General features: G+C 41.9%; 1 protein-coding gene across 1 annotated transcript in view; it reads left to right on the top strand.

Moving 5' to 3' along the window:
• Window positions 1-7: 7 nt before the first annotated feature.
• Window positions 8-18,757, top strand: part of SYCP2L (synaptonemal complex protein 2 like) — a 109,343-nt gene continuing 90,593 nt past the window's right edge. The window contains exons 1-11 of the mRNA XM_055322654.1: window positions 8-203; window positions 526-672; window positions 767-1,230; window positions 3,206-3,552; window positions 4,091-4,164; window positions 4,679-4,764; window positions 5,524-5,592; window positions 7,241-7,378; window positions 7,789-7,908; window positions 11,263-11,367; window positions 11,740-11,764. Of these exons, the coding sequence (XP_055178629.1) occupies window positions 8-203; window positions 526-672; window positions 767-1,230; window positions 3,206-3,552; window positions 4,091-4,164; window positions 4,679-4,764; window positions 5,524-5,592; window positions 7,241-7,378; window positions 7,789-7,908; window positions 11,263-11,367; window positions 11,740-11,764 (1,771 nt within the window). The remainder of the gene's footprint in view (window positions 204-525; window positions 673-766; window positions 1,231-3,205; window positions 3,553-4,090; window positions 4,165-4,678; window positions 4,765-5,523; window positions 5,593-7,240; window positions 7,379-7,788; window positions 7,909-11,262; window positions 11,368-11,739; window positions 11,765-18,757) is intronic.

Below are 18,757 nucleotides of genomic sequence, written 5' to 3'. Positions count from 1 at the left end.
GGTCTGGATGCCTGCGCCCCCCGCAGCTGGCCTTGGGCTTCCGCGCTCGGCTCCGTGGTTGCGGTCGGGAGTGTGCGGAAGCCTGTGCTGCTTGTCTTCTGGGGGCGGGGGAGTGTCGTCCGAAGGAATGCCAGAGGTCCCCGCGAGCTCGCGGGCCTGGGGGCACCTGTGCTCCGCGGGGGCTGCGCCAGGGACACGGCCCAGTGGGACTAGAGTCCGGGAAAGCGAACCCGGAGAAAGGCGGCGGGGGGGGGGGATGGAAATTACCTAAGGGTTGCTGGACCGGGAGGGGTGGAGGCGGGCTCGGCGGGGCCTGCGCGCGCCAGCAGGTCGCTGACTGCGCTCTCCCTCCTCCTACCCCCACCCCCCCACCCCCCCCTCCTGTCTCGGCTCCCTCTGAGCCTCAGTTTCCTTGTCCGCTTAAACAGGGGACTGGGACTCCGCGTTCTCAGTCGCCGTCCACCGGAGACAACGTTTTAAAGATCATTTTTTAGTATTGTCGCGACCCCCCCCCCTTCCTTCTAGGGAAGTTTTCTAGAGCCCGGAGGAGCCTGGTGAGGGGGGCGCGGGATGCTGCGGATTCCCCGGGACCCACACCCAGTCGTCTCCGTCTGTTCATCCGCCTCCTGAGGGTGATCCCCGGGTACCTGGAGGCGTCCAATAAAAGAAATCGTTGGAAATAACCCAAATCGCTCTGTAGCCGCTCTGAGCGGCGGAGGAAGGGCGTTTCCAGATTTTTCTTTCTCTCCGTGCCTTCGATCTGCAGGGGGGTGTGGGGGGGCACGCTTCGGTTGCCAGCCCCGTGCAGACAAGAGGCGCCCCCAAGGCCAATCGCGGTTAGGGGCGGGGGATGCTCGGACCTGTATCCTCGCAAACCCCGAGGCCGCGCGCACTGGGCCGGGCGCCCCCCGCACGCTCGGGGCGCGCGGGCCAGCAGCACCTCCTGGGACCAGTCCCCTCATTGGACCAAAGGCTTTGGGAAAAAGCAGAGGCGCCTCAAACGCACAACCTGGGCTAAGTAACCACGCACGCTCGCGGTGCCCTGACCTCCGGGTCAAGGGCGCGGTCGGTGGGTCCGTGGCGCTGCGGTTCAGGGCCGCCAGCCGCGCGCAGCGGATGCTCGGGGACCGGGATGCCAGCGTTGGGCGGTGCCACGAATTTTCTTCTTTCTCTCGTTTCGAGCTAAATTCTCCTCCCAACCAGAGGCCAAAAGTCCCCGGAGATGAAAGCGTACTTGTTCATCCCTCAGCCTCTCCTCCCCCAAAGTTCACTTTTCAGAAAGGTCTTGTAGGTCAGGGTTTCCTATTAAAGTCACTCTTCCCGTGTCGCCGGGACTGTCGGAGACGAAACCAAGGACCTTCCACTCTGCCCCCCCGCCCCCGCAGGTTCATCATATTAACCGACTGCCGAGGATCCGGCCACTCCCCATCCTTCAGTTGTTCTTTATGCTGTTTGTCTTCCAAACGTTAACCTCCTTCACGCTTCCCTCTTACAAATACACATTTCGTTAATTGTGATAAGTTGAGATAATGTAGACTTTAAAATGGTCTAACGTGACTTCGAAAATAATTTAAAATCACCTCGGACGCGGCAGAGAAGTTCATTTCGAGGCTTTACTGTAAAGGTTATTAGAATCTTCCTTGTCTCTATAATCTTGGAATGTTCCTAGAGGGTCTTTACCCTTCAAACGTACAAATACAATTCTTAACGCTAAAGCCAAATCAATGAATCATATACTTTTTTTTTTCCTAAATGGATTCTGGTGGCCAAAGAAATATCATACAGTTACCACCGTACTTAGTTTCAGAAGAAATAAAATCTTTATCCCAAGTTGCTCTAAAATTATGTCCCAGTAAAATATGTTCGTAAAAGAAGCTAATTGAGCGGCACCTGGGAGGAGGCTCAGTTCGTTGAGCATCTGACTCCATCTCAGCACAGATCTTTTTTTTTTTAATTTTTATTTATTTACGATAGTCACAGAGAGATGGGGGGGGGGCAGAGACACAGGCAGAGGGAGAAGCAGGCTCTATGCACCGGGAGCCCGACGTGGGATTCGATCCCGGGTCTCCAGGATCGCGCCCTGGGCCAAAGGCAGGCGCCAAACCGCTGCGCCACCTAGGGATCCCTCAGCGCAGATCTTGATCTCAGGATTGTGAGTTCAAGCCCCATATTGAGGAGCCTACTTAAAGAAAAATAGATTTAAAAAGGTAATCGAAGTGAAAATGGGGAAATAAAAATAAGTAAGTAGTGGTGTTGTCTTACATTTCTCCAGAAGATTTGAATGCATTAGCAACTCTATAGTTTGGAAGGATATGTTTTCCCCCAAAATTCTGTAAATAATTGAGGGTAAAGCTTTTGCCTATTATTAGGAAAACTGTAACTTGATTATATTATATTCTTATTCTGTAAAATCAAATGCATTTAACCTGTATTTTGATTATTGGTTACGATTCTTTTTTTTTTTTTCATGCACTGGTATTTTCATTGATTCAGAACACTTTATATTCACAGCTGGCTCTAACTTGATTGATACTTTGGTCTAATAAAGGCTCATTAATTCAAAAGCAAAGGCTTTGCATTTGCTAGGCTTAGTTGAAGATCAATAAAGTAATGTAAGTATTTTACATCATATTGGCCAGGAAACAGATTTGATGATCTTGAAGCAAGTATCATTTTGAAGGACCAGCAGGTGTGTGCACAGACCTGAGCGGACTAGCAGACATTCTGGTTCTACTGGGTCTCGCTTTGATGTAAACAAGTATTTTCTGTAAATGTCTTGCCATGAAATACCCCATAGCTTGTGATTATAACACAAATTAATTTTTACACAAGGAATATTTGGATCTGAGGGGTCGTTTTGTTTGTTTTTAAGAAAACACTAGTCCAGTTTGTTTTTTTTGGGGGGGTGTTTTTTTTTGTTTTTTTTTGTTTTTTTTTTTTTTTTTTTTTTTTTTTTTTTTTTTTTTTGCCTCTGTGGTCACCTAAAGCTACTTAGCGGAAAACCTGGCCATTAGTACCCACTCTCAGCGGGTTACAGGAAGGTAGAAAAAAAAAAAGAAAAAAATAAAATTAAAAATAAATAAATAAAAGAAGTTAGGTAGAAAACAAGCAATGCATGAAAATACTGACTTTTTTTCTCCCAATTTGGTTTGGTTTTTGAGTACACCACGTTATTATTATTTTTAATCTTTTTTTGCGAATTCAGAAAGAGTCTCACAATTCCAGATACCAAACTGCTCAGTCCGGGGACAAATCAAGGGCTGGCCCGTGTGGGCGTGCAGAGCCCAGAGCCCGCCGCGCAGCTCCAGCGGGCGCCGGGCAGCCAGCAGCTCCCGAGAGGCGGCGAGGAGGGCGTCGCCGGCCTCCGCGGAGGAGATGCTCCGAGGCGCGCGCGCCCAGGTGGCCCGACCACCTGGGGCCTAATGAGGGCTGCGGGGATGTCCGGGGCGGGTGCGCGCTGGTGGGCGCAGCGGGCGCCGCCTGGGAAGTGCGGGAGGCTGAGCGCGGCGCCCTGGCCAGGCGCACCCTGGGCCCGGCCTCGGGATGCGGGCGGTGAGTGACCCGGGGTGGGGGTGGGGGTCGGGGTGGGGGGTCCGGGTTCGGGTGTAGCGGTTCCAGGGGGGCTGCGAGGGCGCACGGTCCGCGGGGGTCCCCCCAGACCCCGCACTGGCTACCTCGGGGCGAGCTGGCGTTGGGGGGGGGGGGCTGGAGCCCTGCAACCTTTTTTTTTTTTAAGTTTTATTATTTATTTTATTTTTTTTTAAATTGGTGTTCAATTTGCCAACATAAAGAATAACACCTGCAACCTTCTTAGATTTGCTTGGCGTCCGCTAAGGAGCGTTCAGGGAGGCAGCCGAGCAGGATAGAAACCTCTGATCCCTCGCTCAGAAAAGAGGAAGCTGGAGAATCCGCATTTAGAAGGCAAGGAGATGGGCACTGGGTGATTGCTATATGTTGGCAAATTGAACTCCAATGAAAATAAATAAATAAAATGAGGACGTGAGCGAGAACAGAAAAAAAAAGAAGGCAATGAGATGGTGCGTCTCGATTTGCTGCTGCTGCTGTTTTCCCAGGCCCTCTTGCTGCCTAGACCCCGCAATGACAGGAACGCACCTGGGCCCCAGAACTGTGGTCCTGAGCGCTGGGACTTGGGCTACCTGCACTGTAGGGGAAGGTCCCTTAAAGACAACTCCCCCCCCCCATTTGGAGGTGGAGCCAGTGCCTCCGCTTCTCAACATTCCTTTAACCAAAATCACTATTGGTGAAAAAAATAGTGGGATTTGGGTCTTTTTTTTAATAAATTAATTTTTATTGGTGTTCAATTTACCAACATACAGAATAACACCCAGTGCTCATCCCGTCAAGTGTCCCCCTCAGTGCCCGTCACCCATTCACCCCCCCCGCCCCCCCCCCTCCCCCCCCCCCCCGCCCTCCTCCCCTTCCACCACCCCTAGTTCGTTTCCCAGAGTTAGGAGTCTTTATGTTCTGTCTCCCTTTCTGATATTTCCCACACATTTCTTCTCCCTTCCCTTATATTCCCTTTCACTATTATTCATATTTCCCAAATGAATGAGAACATACACTGTTTGTCCTTCTCCGATTGACTTACTTCACTCAGCATAATACCCTCCAGTTTGGATTTGGGTCTTTGAATTCACCTAACTTTCCATATCTGTAGACAATGAGGATAGTACTGTGACATATGCTGGCACTCAAGGATTTTGGTCACATACATATGGAAGGGACTTGGACTGTGAGCCCAAGGTAGATTAAAAAAAAAAAAACACCAACATAGAGAATAACACCCAGTGCTCATCCCGTCAAGTGCCCCCCTCAGTGCCCGTCACCCACTGAACACCAATAAAAAATAAATTTATTATTTAAAAAAAACCTCTTTAGAAGATAATTTGAAGTGTATTTTTTGTGTATTGTACTTTTAAATAGTTGTTGGGATGAAGTTATTTAATGTAGCGAAATGTGTTGTGAAAACCAAGGTGGCAGACCCAGGGATTACTCTTGAAGAAAGGATGTAACCATCCACTACTTAATGTTTTGTAAATTCTCTTTGGCGGCTGTGGTGAATATTTGACCCTGGAAGTTGCAGTAAAAGTCCTAGAGAAGTTCATTTAAAACTCACTGAAGTCAGAAACCTAAAGCTTGATCTCCTGACTGGGCTTGACACACACTTGCCAAAACTTCCGTTTTATAAACTCTCATTCTAAAAATGGGTCATAAAAAAATTTTAAAAAATAAAAATGGGTCATTAACCCAAAGCTTCCTATTATTAGTTGTCACTATAGTTTGTCTAGTGTGACTGTTACAATGGTTGCTTTGCTTCTTGTGATAGGTGTACTTGTCACAGGGCTAAAGAAGGTGCTTTCTAGTATGTTGCTTAGACCTATTAATTGTATGAGCAAACAAAACCTTTTTGTTGGGGGCTGACGATCTGAAGCTTCATTTCTTTTATTTTTAAAACGTGAGATGCCGTTCTTTGAGACATTTTCTTAATCCTTTTGTACACAGGACGAGGAAGGTCCTTTGCAGTCCCTTAAGGAAGACGATGGGAGTGGAATTGCCTTGGATGCTTTCTATGTAAAGATCAGGCGTATTCTGGGAAGGGGAGGAAGCGGGTATTGTGTGCATGCTCTCTTTCTAGTTCTGTGTTTGCTGAGCTGTCCTCACAATCACTCCTCAGTTGCTCAAACCAGAGGCAAAAAAAAAAAAAAAAAATCTTTGCTGCTTCTCCTTCCCTAATCTACTTACATCCAGTTTATCACCATGCCTTCAACTATCCTACCAATATTCTTAGACTAAACTATCTTGGGCCAGGTACTATCCCAGGTAGACAGTATTGAACAAAACAGATACAATTCCTGCCCACATGGAGCTTACAGCTTGGCAGAAAGCCAAAGAAACAGAAAGGAAGGAGTGGGGGAAAAAAAGGTAGAGGGGATCCTGGTGGAGAGTGGCACTTGCCCTAACTTGTGAAAGTCCTGGAAGACCAGCCTGAAAAGGTGATATGGAAGCTGAGATCAGAGGGTGATGACGAGCCAGCCAGGTAGAGAGTGGTGAGAAGAAGCAGTCTAGGCCTAGAACAGTCAGTGCAAAGGTCCTGAGGCAAGGAGGAATTTGATTTTTTTTAAAAAACTTATTTTTTATTAATTCATACATATATACATACATAATTATCAGTAGGGAAGTCAGGCAAAAGAAGCTGATTGAATACCAAGTCATGCAGAGGCCTGCAGAGCAGAGCGCAGTGTCTGGAATTATTCTGAGTGCAAGGTAACAGGTAGAAGCCAGAGCTTCTGAGTCCGAGCACCTGAGCAGGAATCTCTGCGGGGTGATCTCCTGCAAGTTCCTAACCTTTCTCAGCCTTGCTGTTCTCTCCCCGCCCCCCCTCCCCCCCACCCCCTGCAGAGAATCTGTCCTTTTAGGATAAGGATCAGCGGTAAAGGTCTGTGGATCACTCAACACCCTTGGTGCCATAAGGTTCACTTGAAAATGCGCTAACTTAAAAATGCTCTGTTCACGTGTTTAATTTCAAATGCTATCTTTCCATTTAAATCACTAATCCTATGTGGAAATTGGGGCCATATACAGCAAAACGCCTCCTTGTTAAAATAATAGCCTGTAGGAATGAGCTGAATTTTTTTTTTTTTTTTTTTTTTTTATGAGCTGAATTTTTTAAAATGAAAAAAATAATCCTACCTTTATAGTCCAGATACGTAAGGAAGTGTCTCCTCAAATGTATTTATTTAGAAGTACGTCTTGGCTGATGTTCAGGTAGAAAAAAATTCATTATGACAATTTGCATACTTCGGTCTGTAATTGTTGATTTTCTTCTGATCATTTATGTTACTTACGGTAGGTGTGCATTTTTTAGCGTTTTTAGAATTTCTAGCATTACTGAGGAGAAAATCTCTTCTCCCACCGATCTCTGTGGGTCAAGTACAGTTCTAAGTTCTAAGCCACTTAGCATGTGTGAGAAGCCCCCCCACCCCAGAACCCCCAGCCCAGGGTCTGATTCCTGCTCCATCCCCAGGTGGTGCCCATGCTGCTGGTGGTCCAGGAACCACATTCTGCAAATTGTCTTAAGCCAACGAGCTCAGTCATTGGCTAATTGATGATTTACTGTTCTAAGGGATATTTCCACATTGAATTATTGATAAGAATAGAACTATTACTATGAAATAAATGTCCTTGGGAGAAAATAATTTGCAAACTTTCAACTTGCCAGCTTCAATCACTTATTATTGACGCATGCCATGATAAAGGATTTCAGAAAATAAAGGAATATCTTCAACAGAGAGCAAGCCACATTCCTCAAAAATACAATCATCTTGTATTCTCTCATCTTGATGAATCAATAAATAAGGCAAGTAAAGTTGTGTTGTTTTGTGGGTGGATAAGTGATGTGAAAGCATTTGTAAGGCTTCCCCTCGCCCCAAGTTTTGAGATATTATTGACACATAGCACCGTGTAACTTTGAGGGGTACAGTATAGGGATTTGACTTACGTGTATTGTGAAATTATCACAGTAAGTTTAATTAACATCCATCATCTCCTATAGATACAAAATAAGAGAAAAAATTCTTTGATGAGGGGCACCTGGCTGAGGCAGAAAAACTAGAAGTCATGAGTTCGAGTCCTGCTTGGGTGTAGCAGTTACTCAAAACTTAAAAAAAAAAAAGAACAGAAAAAACCTCCTTGTGATGTGAACCCTTAGGATCTCTCCCTTAATAACTTTCATTGTAAGGCTCTAACTTAGTGTGGTCTACTGCCCAGGAACTGGAGAAAAATGAATTTCCGTATGTTTCGCTGTTGCTGAAATGTATTCAGCGATTCTTCATTGATGGCCTCAAAGAAGATGAGCCTTTGCTAATTCAGCAGGGACTGATCCCAAAGATAAGTGTCTTGTTTTCATTTTGTGTGACTTTGGGTGACAAAACCAGTTACCTATTTTGGTAGCTTCTGTTCCTTTGAAATCAGATTTGAAAAGAAGTTGGTAATGATGCTTTATGGCCAAGATCAGTCAAAAATGAAGTTCAGGGGGTGCCTGGTTGGCTCAGTGGTTGAGCGTCTGCCTTCAGCTCAAGTCATGATCCCTGGGTCCTGGGATCGAGTCCCTCATCGGGCTCCCCACAGGGAGCCTGCTTCTCCCTCTACCTGTGTCTCTGCCTCTCTCTCTGTGTCTGTCATGAATAAATAAATAAAATCTTAAAAAAGAAAATGAAGCTCAGTATAGGTTTCCTGATCCATGTGCCGAGCACTTTGGGAGTGTGCGGAAATGAGTCAGGCCTACCCTCTTCTCCCCTTGACAAGCCAATGCTGTAATCACATGCTTTATTTTAGTGACTTTAACTTGGGACTACAGGAGGAGTAGGGATACTACTATACTGTATACTACCCACCAAAGGCTCCCTAATTATTTAAATAGTAACAAGATTGAATCTGGATAAATGATCAACTACTTCCCCTTGCCATGGCCTGCTTTTCCAACTTGGAAAATCTCCATTGAATCTGAAAAGCCAAAGAGCAGAAACATTTTTTGCTTATTCTAATTCATGCCGTTATGACATTTTATCCTGTCTTAGGTGTTAACCGAGGGCAATATGCTGAGGGCCTTGAAAATGGCATCTGGAAGCAGAGCAGTGTTTGTAAAATCTCCTGTTACACCCCTCTTTTTGCAACCCTTAGATACTCGATTTGTTGGTGAGATGAGGGAAGATAGAGGGGCAGGAGGGTGATCTGGTTGGTTCTAAAACCTTTGATTTTTTTTTCACCCCCTGGACTCGAGTACCTGAAATTTGGTAAAACCAGGTTGACTCAGGGAGATCTGTCTGTACCCTTTTTTTTTTCTTTTACTGTAAAATGCCTCTAACTATGTGGCACCTCTATGGAGAGACTGCATAAACACCAGGCTTTCCCTAACTCCTCTCGGTGACTTTAAAATCATTTGTAGGGTGGGGGTAGAGCTAAGGATTTTGCTTAGGCAAACTGTATATATTTCATTTTGCTTGTAGCGCCACCTTACTCCCTCATATATTTACTCCTGTAGGTAATAGAAATTAAGGAAGAGGAGGTAAAACGATTTTAAAGGAAATGGAACAGGATGTCCCCGGGGGGTAACTTAGAACTTTAAACTGATTTATTTTTTTGGTGCGGAGATGAGTTGGGATCTGCCTCAATCTGAATTTTCTATTTAGATTTTAAAATGCCCTTCCAAGATTAAAGAGTCTGGTCAGATCTCCATTGGAGTTCTGAAATCAAATAGCATTTTCCGTATTCCATTGGAATTCCAGTTGGTGATAGAAATTTCAGAACCAGAGCTTGAGACATCTTCTTTTTTTATTTTTTTATTTATATATATATATATATTTTTTTTTTGAGACATCTTCTAAATCATGTTCTGTTTCATGTAGGTTTTGGTCCAGGAAACTAGGTGGATACTACCAAAGTAGTTGGGATACTGGATTCTAAACTTTTAAAGCTGTTTATTTTTGCAGGTCAACACAAAATATACTGAGAAGTTCTTCTCCCTAAAATAAGAATTTCTTTTTTTTTAAATTTTTTTAAATTTATTTATTTATGATAGTCAGAGAGAGAGAGAGAGAGAGAGAGAGAGAGAGAGAGAGGCAGAGACATAGGCAGAGGGAGAGGCAGGCTCCACGCACCGGGAGCCCAACGTGGGATTCGATCCCAGGTCTCCAGGATCGCGCCCTGGGCCAAAGGCAGGCGCCAAACCGCTGCGCCACCCAGGGATCCCTAGAATAAGAATTTCTTATGGAAAGGAATGTGTTTAGTCCTGTACCTTAAGTCCCGGAGGATTAAGCAACTTGTTCTAGATTGTATGCATGATGGATAGTACCTGTTACATCTGTAAATAACTATTATGGCTTCTGGTAATCACACAGCCGTGGGGAGCATGTATGATCGTGGCACATAAATAGGTCCAGAGTATGACTTCCTAGTCCCAAGGCTTGATCAAATAATGTGGCATTGGCCCCACTTCTCCGTATTTGTGCTCAATATATTTTGGAGTGCTGGGAGGGGGATAGGATTTGGGGTGGTAAATAGAATAGTGACCTAAAAAGTACTTAAAAGCATAGAATTCAGAGTATGAATATAGGAAGGGAGGAAGTATTGCCTTAGTGGTGAGTTCTGTTGTATAGAAGTTTTGTTTTGTTTTGTTTTGTTTTTTTTCCATTACACTGTTGGAGAAGAGTTTGCCTCAGAAAGTGAATAATGCAATCTGGTCCAAATCATTGCCTGATTTGAGATAAAAGAAGCATCACTTGGAACTTAGTAGTGGCCCTCCCACCTTGCTGTGCACTAGAATCATCTAGAGAGCTTTAAGTATTAGAATCCCCTGGAAAGCTTTAACGAGCACTGCGCCTGGGTCCCACCACCAGATTCTGATGTACTAGGCCTGTGGTGGGTGCCGGGCAGCAGGGTATATCAAAGCTTTCCTAATGCACAGCCCAGGTTGAGGACGGATTGGTTTGTCCGTGGTCTCCAGCTGGTGCTTTGGGTTCTTGGCTCCAAAGTGGATGAAGTTTCCAAGACTCACTCCCATAAGCTTTTTTTTTTCTTTTTTTTCTTCATTACAAACTCCTCTTACTGAACTAACATTCAACTGATAATTTCAACCTATGCACCCAGGATTTTCTTTTTTTTAAGCAAAAATGGTCCAAAGGTGGCCTTTGCTTCTCTGATTAAATATTGTAGGAAGGTTTCTACGAGTTTATTTTGAATCCTACCAATCCTAGCAACTTAATATGAACGTGGATATATGTTTCTATAGGAAAACAAATCTCCAATTAGCTGGAAGCTTTTGACCAGAGAAAGGCTTGAGGCATATATACTGTACTAACCAACTTCCAGAGAATTTTCCAAATTCTGCATCTCCTTTGATTTGTTTGTTTTTTACAGCCTCCCAGATAACAAGACTTGCTCCTGTGTTGAGGCTCATTTACTCGTAATCTTTAATCACTAGCCCCTAGATAGGACTGCATCAATCTTGGCCAAATATCTATCTCTTGCTGGTATCTGAGAACTTACTAGCACCAGCCCTGGACCAGTAGGACCTTGATTCTAGAGAGTTCTAGATGGAGGCATTAGAGCCAGGTCTAAATGAGGTGTTATAGAAACCAGTCTTTAAAACTATTTTGCTCCAGTAAAAGATTTATGAAACTTTACTGAATAGGCAGTAGTCATACAGTCACAGAAGGTTTCATCAGTGTTTCTTCTCTTGCGTACATGGTTTCCTGGTTTGAAAAAACAACACAATTTCTGACCACGGCAGATCCAGCACCTGACACATCCCTGATTGATGTTACAGAAGACTTCTTTGACACAGCCTTGGTAAGGATGGGGGTGGATGCATTACTGAACAGATACCATTGGGTATTTGCAGGAATCTTCAAGTTATTTATACAAAATCTGTGTTTTCTAAGATGTGGGTTTTACTAAGACTCATTTTTTGTTAAACTATGAAATGGAAACCATATATAAACAATGCTGTAGAAAAATGAGGTTATTTTCATATACATGTTATTCACCTTTTTAAGGGTGATAAGCTGATCATAATAGTGATTGAAGGTCAAATAGGATTTCTCAATTTTTTTCAACTAAAGTCAACTCCTGCCTGTTATAGAAATATTAGCATTAATCAATTAATCCTATTGGTGATAATTAAAAAAAATAATACAAGCTTTACTTTTTTCTTTTTACTAGATTATTTCCAGGAGTAGTAGTAAAGGTAAGTATATTATTTACCACTAATTGATTACTTACTCTTCATTAGAATATTCTGGTATAAATATTTGTGTAAATGACATATAAAAGTAAAACAGATTTAAGTATTTGGATTTATTGACTATCTCCTATGGCAATGCAGAGTTTTTGTTGTGGGGTATGTCTCAGTTTGCCTGAAGTGCATTTCATTTTAAATATTTTTAATGCAAGTACAGTTGACATACAGTTTCAGGTATGCAGCATAGTAATTTGACAATTACGTATATCACTTAGTGATCTCTTTGATAGATGCAGTCACTCTATCATCATACAACATTATTGCAATATTATTGATTATATCTTCCAGTCTGAGAAGGCACTCAAGGACCAAAAAACGAAGCAGGCACTCCATACTGTTTACTCAGTTGTATTCAGGGTAATTTACTGATGAGGGAGGAAAAGGGGGATCAAGCAAATATATGATCCCTGAGCTATGCAGCTATTCACTGCCAAGTCTGCACCTTAATCCCCAGCTTTTATAGAGTGAGAGACATGGTGGTCAGGTCACAGGGTAGTTATCTAAAGTGGTGCCATCTGTGTGCTAGAGGATCTGTATTCTCTGCAGTGGGATCTGCTGTGCCCCACTTTAGGAAGATCAGAACAACACATCATGCATTCCAGTCAGGGCACACATTGTCCTCCCTGGGGCATGGAACACGTACCCCGAGGGAGGTCATTGTGAGGATACGAAAAAGACACAAGGCCAAAGAGGGAGTTGGTGTTGTCAGCACTCCTACACCTGTGACTTGTGACAGGAAATTTGTAATTCTTAATCCTCTATTTTGCCCATCCCTCCACCCACCTCGCCTCTGGCAACCACCTTTGTTCCTTAAGAATCTGTTAGTTTTCTTCATTTGTTTGGTTTTCTGGATTCCACATAGAAGTAAAATCAAATGGCTCTCTCTCTCTCTCTCTGTGTGTGTCTCATGAATAAATAAAATCTTTTTTTTTTAAGTAAAATCAAATGGTATTGTCTTTCTCTGATTAATTTCACTTAGCATAATACTCTTGAGGTCCATCCATGTTGTTGTAAATGGCAAGATCTCATTCTTTTTTTATGTTTGAGTAACATTCGATTAGTATATACCATCTCTTCTTGATCTACTCATCTACTGATGGATACTGGAGTTGCTTCCATGTCTTGGCTATTGTAAATAATGCTGCTATAAACATCGGGGTGTGTACATCTTTTCAAATTAGTGTTTTCATTTCCATTGGGTAAATACCTACTAGTGAAATTACCCCACAAGGGTTCCTTTTCCTCCACATCCTCACTAACACTTGTTTCTTGTGTTTCTGGGTTTAGTCATTCTGACAGGCATGAGGGGATGTCTCATTGTGGTTTTGATTTGCATTTCCCTGATGATGAGTGATGTTGAGCACCTTTTTGTGTGTCAGTTGGCCATCTGTATGTCCTCTTAAGGGAAATATTCTGTTTATGTCTTCTGCCCATTTTTCAATTGGATTATTTCTTTGATGTTGTATAAGTTCTTTACATATTTTGGACACTGACGTTTGCAAATGATATATCCAGTAAAGGATTAGTTTCCTTCACTGTGCAGAAGCTTTTTATTTTGATGAAGTCCCAGTAGTTTATTTTTGCTTTTGTTTTTCTTGCCTCAGGGGCTAGATCTAGAAAAATGTTATGGCTGATGTCAGAGACCTTACTACCTGTGCAACCTTCTAGGGTTTGTATAGTTTCAGGTCTCTCATTTTGGTCTTGAATCCATTTTGAGTTTATTTTTGTGCATGATGAAAGAAAGTCATCCAGTTTCATTCTTTTGCATGCAGCTGTCTAGTTTTCCAAGCACCATGTGTTGAAAATACTAGACTGGGATCCCTGGGTGGCTCAGCGGTTTAGCGCCTGCCTTTGGCCCAGAGAGCGATCCTGGAGCCCCGGGATCTTTTCTTTTTTGTTGCTTCATTATTAGCGTATAGAAATGCAGTGGATTTCTGCACATTGATTTTGTATTCTGTGACTTTACTGAATTCATTTATTCTAGTGTTTTGGTGAGGTCTTTAGGTTTTCTATATAGAGTATTGTCATCTGCAAAGAGTGTGTTTTCATCCTTGCCATTTTGGATGCTTATTATTTCTTTATGTTGTCTAATTGCTGTGGCCAAGACTTCCAGTACTATGTTAAATAAAAGGTGAGAGTGGGCATCCTTGTCTTGTTCCTGACCTTAGGGGGAAAGCTCTCAATGGGTTTCCCCCATTGAGTATGACATCAGCTGTGGGTTTTTCATAAAAAGCCTTTATTATGTTAGTGTTCCCTCCAAATCTACTTACTTGAGGGTTTTTATCATAAATAGATGTTGTACTTTGTCAAATGCTTTTTCTACATCTGTTAAAATGTTTTTTGCTGATGTGCTATAACCCTTTGATTTGTGAATTGAATCACGCTTGTATCTCAGGAATAAATCTCACTTGATCAGGATGTGTGATTTTTTTTAATGTATCATCAGTTTCTCTTTGCTAATATTTCTTTGAAGATTTTTGTGTCTGTGTTCATGAGAGAAAATTGGCTTGTTCACGCTTGTGGCTGTATTTGGTATCTTTATCTGGTTTTGGTATCAGGGGAATGTTGGCCTCATAGAATGAACTTGGAAGTTTTCCTTCCTCTTCTATTTTTTGGAATAGTTTGGGAAGGATGGGTATAAACTCTTTTTTTTTTCTTCCCCTTTTAAGTGTGAGTCATTGGCAGGGGGTGGGGAGGAGAGACAGAGGGAGAGAGAGAATCTTAAGCAGGCTCCATGCCCAGTGTGGAGCACATCACCAGGTTCCACCTCACGACCTTAAGATCATGACATGAGCTGAAATCAAGAGTCAGCTGTTTAACCAACTGAGCCACTCAGGCACCCCAGTATTAGCTCTTCTTAAATGTTTGGTAGATTCTCCCATGAAGCCATCTGGTCCTGGACTTTTTTTTGGCAATATTTTGATCACTGATTCAATTTCATTGCTAGTAAGCAGTCTGTTCAAATTTTCTATTTTTTCCTGATTCAGTTTTGAAAGATTGTTTCCAGGAATCTATCCATTTCTTCTAGGTTGTTCGGTTTGTCGGTATATATTTTTTAATAATCTCTTACAATTGTTTGTATTTCTGTGGTGTGAGTTATTTCTCTTTCACTTGTGATTTTATTTGGGTGCACGTGAGTTTTTGTTATTGTTTGTGAGTCCAGCTAGAGGTTTATCAATTTTGTTGATCTTTTCAAAGAATCATAGTTCTTTGATATGCTCTATTTTTAAGTTTCTTTTTTTATTTCTGCTCTAGTCTTTATTATTTCTTTCCTTCTGGTTTTCAGTTTGTTTGGGATTTCTTTTTAGCTCCTTTAGGTATAAAGTTATGTTTATTTGAGATTTTTCTTCTTGGTATAGGCCTGTATTGCTATAAACTTTCTTCTTAGAACAGTTTTGCTGCATCCCAAAGATTTTGGACCATTATGTTTTAATTTTCATTTGTCTTTATTTCTTCCTGGGTTTATTGGTTGATCCATTCATTGTTCAGTAGCATGTTATTTAACTTCCATGTACTTGTGCTCTTTTTCAGATTTTTTTTTCTTGTGGCCAATTTCTTGTTTTCTGACCTTGTGGTTAGAAAAAGTGCATGGTAGGACTTCAGTCTCTTTGAATTTGTTGAGAGTGGTTTGCTTTTGTGAACTTATATGTGATTTATTCTGGAGAATGTTCTGTGTGCATTTGAGAGTGTATTCCACTGTTTTAGGATAGAATGTTCTGAATGTATTTGTTAAGTCTGTTTGGTCCAGTGTGTCATCCAAAGCCACTATTTCCTTATTGATTTTCTGTTTTGATGATCTATCCATTGATGTAAGTGGAATGTTAAATCCCTTGCTATTATATTACTATCCATTACTTCCCCTATGTTTGTTAACTGATTTATGTATTTGGGTGCTCCTGTGTTGGTTGGATAAATATTTACAGCTGTTACATTTTCTTGCTGGACAGTTCCTTTTATGATTATGTAGTGTCCATCTTGGTTTCTTATTATAGTCTGTTTGAAAGTCTATTTTTTCCTGTATAAGTATTGTTACCCCAGCGTTTTACACCCATTTGCATGAGAAATGTTTCTTCATCCCCACACTTTCAATCTGCTGGTGTCTTTAGGTCTGAAATGAGTCTCTTGTCAGTAATGTATAAGTAGGTCTTGTTTTTTTATCCATTCCATCACCCTATGTCTTTTCATTGGTGTTTCTAGTCCACTTACATTCAAAGTAATTATTGATAGGTATGTATTTATTGACATTTTGTTACTTGTTATGGTGGTTTTGTATGTTTTTTCCGTGTTCCTTTCTTGTGCTCTTCTCTCATAATTGTCCTTCTTTAGTGATATGTCAAAAATAGAATGGAATCCAAGTGTATCTATTACTAGTTTTTGATTTATGATTTCCATTAGGTTTGTGTATAACATATGCATGCAGTGGTCTATTTTAAGTTAATAGTTGCTGAAAAATAGGCTTATAGCCTTGTGGGGTTTCCCTTATATGTAATGGTATTCCTTTGCTGCTTTTAAAATCCTCTTACTCCTTTTTTGCCATTTTTAGTATTTATGTGTATTGGTGTGGACCTTCTTGCATTCATTTTGTTAGGATTTCTCTGTGCTTCCCGGATCTGGGTGTCTCCTTCTCCAGTTTAGGGAAGTTTTCTGCTCCTTTCTTATCTCCTTCTGGGATCCCTACAATGTCAGTGTTACTATGCTTGATGTTGCTGAGTTTCCTTAACCTATTCTTGTTTTTCATTTGTTGCTGTTCAGCTTGGTTCTTTTCCATTACCCTGTCTTCCAGATCAGTGAGCTCTTCTTTTGTCTCCTCTAATAAGCTATTGATTCCCTCTAGTTTTTTTTTTTTTTTTTACTGAATTATATATTTTTTTTATATTTTCTATCTTTGTTGATATTCACATTCTCATCCACTCTTCTCAAGTCCAGTGAGTATTTCTAGGACCATTACTTTGAATTCTCTCTCATATTGCTTATCTCCACTTCTTTAGCTCTTGTGCTGTGATTTTTGTCCTGTTCTTTCATTTGGGACATTTCCTCATGTTGTCTTTTTCTATGTGTTAGGGAGGATAGCTATATCTCCTAGTTTTGAAAAGAATTGCCTTGTGTAGAAGTTCAGTGGTTCCTTGTAGTGCCATGTCCCCCGGTCATCAGAACCTCACAAGCTAGGGGTATCTCCTATGTGGGCTTCATATACCTTACTGTTGTGTCTAGCTATGTTTGTTTTCAGCCCAGTCAGCTGCAGTGACCCACTTTGCCTACTGTAGGTACACTGGGCAGGGTTTGGTCCACGCAGCATTGATGGGCTTGTAGGTGGGCAGGGTCAGTAGTCAGGCTAGTTGTCTGCAATTATCCTCTCTGTGTGAGTGTATCAGATGACCAGCCTTTCTCCCTGTGTGGCTCAGAGGCTTTCACTGATGTGTGGGGTTGGCAGTCAGACGAGATATCAGCAGTCAGCCTCTGTTGCAAGTTCATCTAATGACAGGGTTTTCTCCCTGTGTGACCAATTAAAAGGCTTGGTTACTAGAACTGTGGGCAAACAGGTATGGTGGGATTATCCCCTCCTCTCTCCAGGGTAGTAGTTGCTTTGGAGTGGTGCAGCTTGCATGGTGTGATGGAGTAGTAGCCACTGTGTAGGGATGGCTGTGGAGGGAGGTGGGTTGGCTGGGGCAGGTCTGTAAGGGTGCATTGGGGGTGGGACACGTGGTGCCAAGATTGGAGGAGAGAATCACTGCTGGCTCCTGTAAGTGTCCAGCTATGTAGGCTGAGGGAGGGGAAGAGAAATGGTGCCCATTAGCATTTTTGTTCTTGGAGAAGTCTCCTAAAGATTCCAGTCTCTCCACCACGTATTCTGAAATTAGCAAATAAATCTCTGCAGTGCATGTCCCAGTACTTTTGAAACGGTTACTTTTGTGCCGTGTCTTAGGTCAGATTTTTTATTATGCTGGAGCCTTAAGGGTGGGGATTCTTTCACAGAAGTCATATTCTTTTGAGTTTTGGTGATAAGTCACATGCTTCTTAACTCTTTGTTTCCTGAAGTAAACACTTCCTAAAAAGTCCCCTTTCTGCTACCTGATGGCAGTGTTCCTCTGTCCCTTGTGTAGGGCTGTATTTGTTAGTTTCTCTTGGCTATTTCCATGAAAAGATTGATGTTTGATAGCTGCTGATTAACAGGGTCCATAAATGTCTTTAGGATCCTCTGCTGTCCATCTAGGCTGTATTGAAATCTTCTCAAGTTTTAAACTGGCAGGAAAGTTGTTGGCACAGCTCCTAGCCGAATTTCTGGTTTCCAGAGATCATCCAACAGTATCAATTGCTTTTTTTTGATGGAGGAGGAATGTTTTTCCTTTCCATTTTCTGGTATGGGTTCTTACAATTTCATGAGTTATATGGGGAGTAAGTATATGACATATGATAAATAATCCATATGTCAAATTGCTCATTTGAACCTATCAAAGTAATGTTATGACCTTACCATAAATTTTTGTACTTCTCATAAGTTTGCAAAAACATTTTGTACCTTAACACAATGTACATAAATGAAATAATATAGTTTAATAAGCATAAAGGATAATCACAAATGCTTTTGTTAGCTATATACTGACCTATAATAACTGAAGTTTCTATAATTCTGCTATTTAATAAAGGCCAATACTTTGTTAAAACCCTACTTCTGTTATCATAAGGTCTTAACATTTTTATTTTAAAAAATATGCAACTGTCAGAAACAACAGAAAACTGTGCAGGAGCGACCCTTTGTATATCTCTGTCCCTCAGTCTGGACCAAAAAAAGTAGCTTTACGTGGGATAGAGTCATCACACACAGTTCCACTTGGTGCATGCTGCTCTTTTCTTCAAAGAGGGTCTGTGCAATACAAGTGTATTTTGTCCTTGTTTTATTGTCCGGGACTATTTTAATTTCTAAAATGTTTACTGCTTTCA

This window comes from Nyctereutes procyonoides, unplaced genomic scaffold (genome assembly GCF_905146905.1).
Source record: "Nyctereutes procyonoides isolate TBG_1078 unplaced genomic scaffold, NYPRO_anot_genome, whole genome shotgun sequence".
In the NCBI taxonomy this organism is placed as follows: domain Eukaryota; kingdom Metazoa; phylum Chordata; class Mammalia; order Carnivora; family Canidae; genus Nyctereutes; species Nyctereutes procyonoides.
The sequence above is the reverse complement of the archived record's forward strand: the minus strand, read 5'-3'. Positions and strand labels throughout refer to the sequence as shown.